This window comes from Rhincodon typus, chromosome 8, assembly GCF_021869965.1.
Source record: "Rhincodon typus isolate 14 chromosome 8, sRhiTyp1.1, whole genome shotgun sequence".
Lineage (NCBI taxonomy): Eukaryota > Metazoa > Chordata > Chondrichthyes > Orectolobiformes > Rhincodontidae > Rhincodon > Rhincodon typus.
This window is the reverse complement of record NC_063339.1, coordinates 4,561,991-4,571,471: the sequence shown is the minus strand read 5'-3', so window position 1 is coordinate 4,571,471 and position 9,481 is coordinate 4,561,991. Positions and strand designations below refer to the sequence as shown.

Below are 9,481 nucleotides of genomic sequence, written 5' to 3'. Positions count from 1 at the left end.
ACTCAATCTCTGAAGATCGAAGAGAGATTTAAAAAAGACATGAGAGGCACATTTTTACACAGGTGGTGAATGAACTTCCTGAGGAAGTGGTGGATATGGGTACAGTTACAACATTTAAAAACATTTGGGTAAGTACGTGAATAGAAAGGTTTGGAGGGATATGGCGCTAGCAGCAGGCAAGTGGGACTAGTTTAGTTTAGGACTATGTTCAGCATGGACTGGTTGGACAGAAGGGTCTGTTTCCGTGCTGTATGACTCTATGACTCTATGATCTTCATGGCTGTGAACAAGTTCCTAATATCCTGTCTGGCACTGTCACAAAGCAAGCAGTAGATGATGGGGTCAGCGGCACTACTAAGGCCAGTAAGTGCAAAGGACACTTTGTAAAAGATGTTTATTTTTTGGGCAAAATTGCAGTTTCCTGGCTCAATGAGACTGCGGATGAGCATTACAATCTGGTATGGCCCGAAGCTGATGGTGTAGACCAGAAGCAGCCGCAGCAAGAGTCTTGCAATCTTCCTTTTCTCTGTGCTCACTGTGGCTGTGCTGTCTTTGACTGCATTGAAAGTGCACTGAGAACAAAACAGGAGCAAGGTCAGAGGCAGGCAGAATCCAAGAGCAAATCGGATGATATATTCGACAACCAAGCTTGATTTCATCGGATAGGTCTCTTCATAGACCGCAGAGAAACTGAAGACGGAAAAGAAATCCTGCTTGTGGAGCAGCAATGCATGGCACATCAACTCAATAATCCAGCAGACTGCGCTGGCTACGACAGCTGCCTTCATAGAGCGGAGACCAAAATACCTCAGTGGATAGACTGTCGCCAGGAAGCGGTCCACGGAGATACAGCAGAGGAAAGCAGGGCTCAAGTACATCATAGTGTAAGTCACAACGGTGAGCAGATTGTACAGTTGCACACTCGCATGGACATCGAGGTATTCAATGAACCAATAAGGGAATGTGGATGTGTATAAGAAATCAACAAAAGATAGATTCAGCAGGTAGACACCAATCTCATTCTCACGTCTCACTTGTAAACATGCCACGTAGATCGATAGGCAGTTCCCGGGCAGGCTGACAAGAAAAGAGGCCAAGTACATGATGGGGATGACAATGTGTTCCACGCTGGAACTGACAGTGCAGGTGGAATTGTTTTGTGTCACATTGTCCAGCATTTTGATCTGATGGCTTCCTGCTTTTTCATTACCTGTTTCGAAAACAAAAGCGGACATTTTAAATTCCGTTCCAGTACTGCCAAATACTGGTTTTGACCCGTTGTCCCTCACAAACAAACTGACAACCGTGTTAGAGAACTTTCAGAACACAGGAATAGAAGCAGAACACGGGAGCAAAAATAGGCCATTCAGCCCACTGAGTCTGCTCTGCCATTCAATGAGATCATGGCTGTTCTGATAGCCCTCAATTCTGCTTTCCTGCCTTTTCCCCATAACCCTTGATTCCCTTCCTGATTAAAAATCTGACCATATCAGCCTTGAATGACCCAGCCTCGACAGCCCTTTGCGGTAAAGGATTCCATAGATTCACTCCCCTCTGAGAGAAAGGTTGACTCCTTACTCTGAGACTATGACCTCTGGTCCCAGACTCTCCCACAAGGGGAAGCAATCTTTCCACATCTACCCTTTCAAGTACCTGAAGAATCTTGTGTGTTTCAATAAGGTCACCTCTCATTCTTCTAAACTCCAATGAGTACAGGCCCAGTTTACTCAATCTCTTCCTCCATACCAGGGATTAACCTAGTGAACCCCTTGGACTGCATCTTTCTCCAGCCAGAGGGTGGTGAATCTGTGGAACTTATTGCTGCAGAAGATTGTGGAGGCTGAGTCTTTGAGTATATTTAAGATGGAGAAAGATGGATTCTTGATTGGTAAGGGGACCAAAGGTTACACGGAGAAGGCAGGACAATGAGATTGAAAAACATATCAGCCATGATAAAATCTTGGAGCAGACTCAATTGGCCAAATGTCCTAATTCTGCTCCTATATCTGATGGTCTTATGGTGGCAGTACATCTTTCCTTAGATAACAGGCACAAAACTGTTACCATTATTCTAACTGTGGTCTATTTAGTGCTTTGGATAATTTTAGTGAAACCATCCTATTTGTATATTCCATTCTCTTACAGTAAAGGCCAACATTCTATTTGCCTTCCCTATTAGCCGCTGAACCTGGCTGCTGAATTTTTGTGATTTATGGATGAAGTCTCTCAAATCCCTCTGTTCTGTAGCTTTCTGCAGTCTTTTTCCTTTGAAATAATATTCAGTTCCTCTCGCTTTCCTGCTAAAATTTTTAACCTCACATTTCCTCTCATTATATTTCATCTGTCAAGATTTTTTCCCAATCACTAAACTTGTCTACATCCCTCTACATATAATCAATGCCATCCTCTCTAATTGACTTCCCATCTATTTCACTGCATTCCACAAACTGGTGATCCAGTTCACTTTTCTATAAATGATTTGAATGAAAATTTAGGATCTATGGTCAGTAAGTTTGCAGATGACACCAATATTTGTGGTATAGTGGACAGTGAAGAAGGTTATATGGGAATGCAGCAAGATCTTGAACCACTAGGTCAGTGGGCCAAGGAATAGCAAATGGAATTTAATTTAGATAAATGCGAGGTGTTGCATTTTGGTAAGGCAAACATAGTCAATGATAGTGCTCTGGGGACTGTTACTGAACAAAGAGATCTGGGGATATAGGTTCATTGCTCCTTGAAAGTGGAGTCACAGGTAGACAGGTCAATGAAGAAGGCTTTCAGCTTCAAAAACAAAGTTGCTGGAAAAGCTCAGCAGGTCTGGCAACATCTGTGAAGGAGAAAACAGAGTAAACGTTTTGGGTCCGGTGACACTTCCATCCTCACCGGACCTGAAACGTTAACTCTGTTTTCTCTTTCACAGATGCTGCCAGACCTGCTGAGCTATTCCAGCAACTTTGTTTTTGTTCCTGATTTACAGCATCCGCAGTTCTTTCGGTTTTTATTAAGGCTTTCAGCTTGCTTGCTTTGATCAGTCAGAGCATTGAATATAGGATTTGGGAAATCTTGTTGCAGCTGTACAAGACGTTGGTAAAACCACATTTGGAGTGCTGTGTACTGTTCTGGTTGCCCTACTATAGAAAGGATATTACTAAACTAGAAAGAGGATGACATGGTGGCTCAGTGGTTAGCATTGCTGCCTCACAGCGCCAGGGAACCGGGTTTGATTCTACCCTTGGGTGACTGTCTGTATGGAGTTTGCACATTCTCCCCGTGTCTGCATGCATTTCCTCCCACAGTCCAAAGATGTGCAGGTTGCGTGGACTGATCATGCTAAATTGGCTACAGTGTTCAGGGATATGCAGGTTAGATGGATTGCTCTTCAGAAATGCAGGGTTATAGGTGGGTCTGAGTGGGATCCTCTTCAGAGAGTCTGAATGGCCTGCTTCCACACTGTAGGGATTCTGTGAAAAGATTTACCAGGATGCTGGAAGGTTTGAGTTATAAGGATAGGCTGGGACTTTTCTCCCATGGAGAGTAAGAGACTGAGGGGTGACCTTTCAGAGGTTTATAAAATCATGACAGGCATAGATAAGGTAGATATCCAACAGCTTTTCCCCATGGTGGGGATTTAAAACTAGAGGGCAGACATTTAAGGTCAGAGGGGACAGATACAAAATTGTTTCACATGGAGAGGAACAGGCTGCCAGAGGTAGTAGTAGAGGTGAGTAAAATTTTGTCATTGAATAAACATTTGGACAGGTGCGTGGACATGATAGGTATAGATGGATATGGACCAAACGCAAGCAAATGGGACTAGATTAATTGTGGACAAGTTGGGCTGAAGGGCCTGTTATCATGCTGTTAAGCCTCTATGACTCTATGACTCATTACCCTCCTGAGAATGCTCCCTTATCTTAACTCCATCTTTTATTATTTAGCTAATCTTGTAACCATTCTACTGCCTCCAACACTATGGGCCCTTGTCTTAGTCAGCCACCTAATGGGTGGTATCTTGAAAAATCCAAATTTATTGCATTCCCTGCTTCCCCTTTTTCTATCCTGCTTGCTGCATCCTCAAAAAATTCCAATACCTTTTCAGGTATGAATTCCCCTTTGTGAAGCCATGCTGACTGTTTGGTCACAGCAGAACCACAGAATATGGTACAGAGGCACAGATTCAGCCATCATTTCTGCACTGACCCTTTAAGTGAGCATTGTTGCCCAGTACCAGTCTCTTGCTTTACTTTCCAAGCTCTCACACACCATTTCTATCCAAATAATCATACAATGCACTGAATGCCTTGATTGAGCTTGCCTCCTTCACATTTCCAAGCAGTGTATTCCAAACTCACTGTGTGAAAATGTTTTTACCTTCAGCACCCTTGCTTTGTTTACACGTCACTTTAAATCTATGCTGCCTCATTCTTGTTCTTTTTATGACTGGCAACAACTTCTCCCTATCTACTCTATTCATCAAAAGAAATAGGGACGGGAGTAGCCAATCAATAGGATCCGAGCTGATCCACTATTTCTCACATTCACTTTCCTGCCCTTTCCCTGTAACCCTTGATTTCCCGACTGACCAAGAATCTATTGATCTCAACCTTAAGTATATACAAGGACTCTGCCCCCACAGCTCTCTGTGGCAAGGAGTTTCAAAGACTCAAACTCCTCTGAGGGAAGAAATTCCTCCCCATCTCAGTCTTAAGTTGGTGCCCCTTTATTCTGAGACTGTGCCCTCTGATCCTAGACTCTCCCATGAGGGGAAACATCCTCTCAGCATTTACCCTGTCAAGGCCCTTAAGAACCCTGTATGTTTCAATGAGATCACCTCTTATTCTTCTAAACTCCAGTGAGTTGAGCCTTGACCTGTTTAGAGACTGGGGATCATCTCAGTGAACCCTTTCTGAACTGCCTCCAACATACTAATATCCTTCCTTAGTTAAGGAGACCTCCCTCATGATTTTGAAAGCCTCTATCAGATTGCCTCTTAGCCTACTTCTCACGAAGAGAACAGTCCCAGCTGCTTTAATCTATCCTTATCACTGATGTTTTTCATCCCTGGAATCATTCTTGTATATCACTTCTCTCTCCATGAGGTCACATTCTTGTTATTATATGGCATCCACAACTGATATTCCAGCTGAGGTCTAACATGTGTTTTGTACAAGATCAATATCGCCTCCTGCTCTTGTACTTTATACCCCTATAAATAAAGCTGAGGACAGTGTGAGCTTTATTAACTGTTTTCTCCATCTGACCTGCCACCTTCAATGACCTGCGCACATATATTCCCAGGTCCCTTTGCTCTTACATCCCCTTTAGAATTGTACCCACTATTTTGTATTGCCTTTAAATGTTCTTTCTACCAAAGAACATCACTTCTCTGAATTGAAACTCATCTGCTACCTATCTGCCCACTCCATTTATTTGTCAATGTCCTTTTGGAGTTACAACTGTCTTCCTCACAATTCACCATTCTTCCAAGTTTAGTGTCATCTGCAAACTTTGAAATTGTCAACAACACAACAAGATCCAGATCATTAATATAAAGCAGGGAAAGCAAGGGGCCCAATACCAATCCTTGGGAACTCCAGTACAAACATTCCTCCAGCCTGATAAAAATCCATTCAGCGTTACTCTCTGTTTCTTATCCCTTGGGCAATTTTGCATCCACATTGATGCTGTCCCTTTTTCACCACGACCTGTAGCTTTTCTCACAGTCTGTGTGTGGTACAGTACCAAATGCCATCTGGAAATCCATGTTCACCACATCAACATCATTCCTGTCACTGAGCTTTTCTGTTACCTCTTCAAAAAACTCCGGGAAGTTAGCTTCCCCTTTAGAAATCCATACTGATGCTTCCTAATCAACATACTTTTTCCATGTAATTACCGGTTCTGCCTTGAATAATTGTTTCTAGAATCTTCTCAACCACCAAAGTTAAACAGAATAGTCTGTAATTTCTGAGATTATCCTTTCTTGAACAAGGTTATAATGTTTGCAGTTCTCCTGGCACTTCCTCTGAGTTCAAGGAAGACTGAAAGATTATGGTCAGTGCCCCACAATTCACTTTCAACCACATTGCTGTGGGTCTGGAGTCACCTGTAGGCCAGACCAGGTAAAAGGATGGCAGTTTCCTTCTCTAAAGGACATTAGTGAAACAGATGGGTTTTTCTTAACAATCAACAATGAATTCACGGTCATCATTAGACTCTTAATTCTAGTTTTTTTAAAAAAAATTGAATTCACCTTCTATAATGGCAGGGATTCAAACCCAGGTCCCCAGAACATTACCTGGATCCCTGGATTAATAGTCTCATGATAATACCACTGGGCCTCCCACTGTAAGGTATAACCACCACAGTCTTACCACATCATGGAGCTGCAGTCTCATTAGAGAGAGAGAGAGAGAGAGTTAGAGGTAATGTGTGATAACAAGGTGTAGAGCTGGATGAACACAGCAGGCCAAGCAGGCAAATCTGAAGAATTTCTGAAGAAGGGTCTAGGCCCGAAACGTCAGCCTTCCTGCTCCTCTGATGCTGCTTGGCTTGCTGTGTTCATCCAGCTCTACACCTTGTTATCTCAGATTCTCCAGCATCTGCAGTTCCTATTATCTCTAGAGGTAATGTGTGGTGGTTTAACCTGAGGGGCACCATGCCTCAGGCAGGGAGAGATGTTGAGAAGAAGAGCCCTTCGTGGTAACTTTAGTCAGTTTGGGAATTTAATGTGTGCTGTTACATGCTTTGCATCAGAGAACAGCTGGCCAGCCAACTGAGCTAACTGATCCCCAACTGTAATGTGCCTTGGGATGTTCCTTTATGTTAAACATGCCGTATAGATACAAGTTGTTGTTGTATTGTATGGCCAATATTTAACCCACAGCCAACATCGGTAAAATAGATTGTCTAGCTATCCTTACAATTCTGTTTGTGGAATCTTATTGTGTGTAATTACGTGACTGCATTTCAAAAGGGATCTTCTGAGGTCATGAAGTCTTTTTAACATCTTCCTTTCTAATTCCAGAATGTATAAAACTTGCAAATATACGTAAAAAACAATCATTTTGTTATAAGTAAGGGCGATTGTTTGTTTATAGAGTTTTTTGAATCAATGAAAATTGATAAATGTGTTGTCAGTTAGATGAACACTTAGATGCTTTCTTGCATATCAACATTGAAATTATGTAAAGTTGAGCCATTCAAATGACCATTCCTTCTTATTTAATTCAACCTGCTTGCGGCATTTCACATAGTTGCCCACACAACCCTCTTCCAATTCTCTATCTCTGTTGTCTACCTCAGGGAGACTGTCCTGACTTGGTTCTGCTCTAACATCACCAAACCTAGCAGCAACATTTGCAACCCATTCTTTCGTAAAACCCCTTGACTGCATGCAGCTTGAAGTCTCAAACCCATTCCTCCATCCCATCTGACACAAACTGCTCAGTCCTTTGTGCAAACTCCTCAGGGAGACTGTCCTGACTTGGTTCTGCTCTAACATCATTGTTAATTCATTGGAATTTAGAAGAATGAGCAGTGATCTTTTAGAAATGTATAAAATTATGAAGGGAATAGATACGATAGAAGCAGGGAGGTTGTTTCCAAATTTGGATGAAACTGGAGCTAGGGGGCATAGCCTCAAAACAAGGGGGAGCAGATTTAGGATTGAGTTGAGGAGGAACCTCTTCACCCAAAGGGTTGTGAATCTGTGGAAATCCCTGCCCAGGGAAGCAGTTGAAGCTACATCATTGAATGTTTTTAAGGCAAAGATGGATTTTTGAACATTAAAGGAAGTAAGGTTTATGGTGAGTGAACGGGTAAGTGAAGCTGAGTTCATGAAAAGATCAGCTATGGTCTTATTGAGTGGCGGAGCAAGCCTACTCCTGCTCCTGTTTCTTATGTTCTTATGTTCTATTTCGGCACTCTGTCCATTTTATATAAACTGTGCAAAGCCATCCTGTATAATCTCCTAAGTCCCTCATTGTAGAACCTTCTCAGACCCATGTTGTAGAAACTCATTAACCTCTTGCTGTATAAGTTCCTAAGCCGCACATTATCTAAACTTTTCAGTACTTTGTTATAGAATCACTTGCGCACCATACCATAGGTATTTTTAACCAATATGCTCAGGGATGTGATGACACACCTCTGGAGCAAATTGGACTTGAACTGGGCCTCCTAGTACTGAGGTAGGGGCATTACCACTGCACCTCAAAAGATGCGTGCACCATATTTTATAAATGTCATAGCCATTTATCGTGTAAATGCCACATTCCATGTTACACCATATTAGAATAATGTCTTAATCCTGTTTACACATTTCCACAGTCCCACTGAACACGTTCCCTCTGATACATGTTACGGTTAGTCTGCTGTCAAGCTTTAATAGCACCGTCACTGCAAAACAAAATATTTACATAGCACTTGCATTCTAACAGAATGCTTCAGGGAACCTAGCAATGGTAAAGGACAGAGTTTTGGCAAATGTAGAGGAATTGATAGGAAAGGCAGAATACCTGAAGGCCATATCGCTGTGGCTCAGTTAGTAGCAAAACCAGCTCTTAGTTCCAAGGTTCTAGTGACTGCTCCTGCTCTGCTAGTTGAGCACAGAAATCCAGACCGATGTCCAGAACTGTTTATTGTATGAGACTTTAAACTGTGACATTTTATGAATGAGTAATGATTGGAACCAAGTTGACCTCATTGACTGTGAGGTTGTTGATTACGGTTGTTAACCTGGGCCAATCAGGAAAAGGCCTGGCTGACCAATATAACCACAAGATTAGAATCCCCTCAGTGCAGGGGATTGACTCCGAGCTGGCTGAGCCATAGCCAGTGTACTGTACACAAAGTAAATAAAGGGGTGACTTGGTGAAGGGATACCAGCCTCTGTGCAGTTATTTCAGAATGTAAAATATTCATGGTGCTGTTTGGAAAAAGAACAGGGATCTCAGGTGCCCTGGCTGATAGTTCCACTCATCAACACAATTAGAGTCAATTATTTGGTCATTACCACTTCGCTATTTGTGTAAGCTCGCTGTGAATAAATTAGCGGCCTCCTTTTCTACTTTAACACAATGATTAGCCTTTAATTTGTTTTAAAGTGCTTTGAGACATTCAGTGGTCATGAAAGGCTTTATATAAATATCAGTCTTGGACTTTAGATTTGATCTGATTTGTTATTGTCACACATACCTGGTGAAAGATTTTGTTTTGCGTGGAGTACAGGCAGATCATGCCATACAAAGTACATTAGGGTAATAGAACAGAGCGAGGAATACAATGTTACGGCTGCAGAGACGAACATTAAATTTAAAATTTAAGAAAGTTTTAAAATTTAAAATTTTCTTCATGTTGAACTCAAACTTTTGAAATCAGATTGAACTCTCTTCTTCCTCAAGTTTTGTTGGTGAAACCACAAAGTCCCATAGATAGTAGGAACTGCAGATGCTGGAGAATCTGAGATAACAAGGTG

At 42.0% G+C, this 9,481-nt stretch overlaps 1 protein-coding gene across 1 annotated transcript; it reads right to left on the bottom strand.

Annotated features, from left to right (window-relative positions):
* Window positions 1-257: 257 nt before the first annotated feature.
* LOC125483699 (G-protein coupled receptor 4-like) lies at window positions 258-1,235 on the bottom strand. Its single transcript, XM_048600016.1, has one exon. The coding sequence runs from the start codon at window positions 1,233-1,235 to the stop codon at window positions 258-260; it is 978 nt and encodes a 325-aa protein (XP_048455973.1).
* Between the last annotated feature and the right edge of the window lie 8,246 nt (window positions 1,236-9,481).

Coding starts and splice junctions, on each gene's coding strand:
- LOC125483699 (XM_048600016.1), bottom strand. CDS start 1,235: ATGTCCGCTTTTGTTTTCGAAACAGGTAATGAAAAAGCAGGAAGCCAT.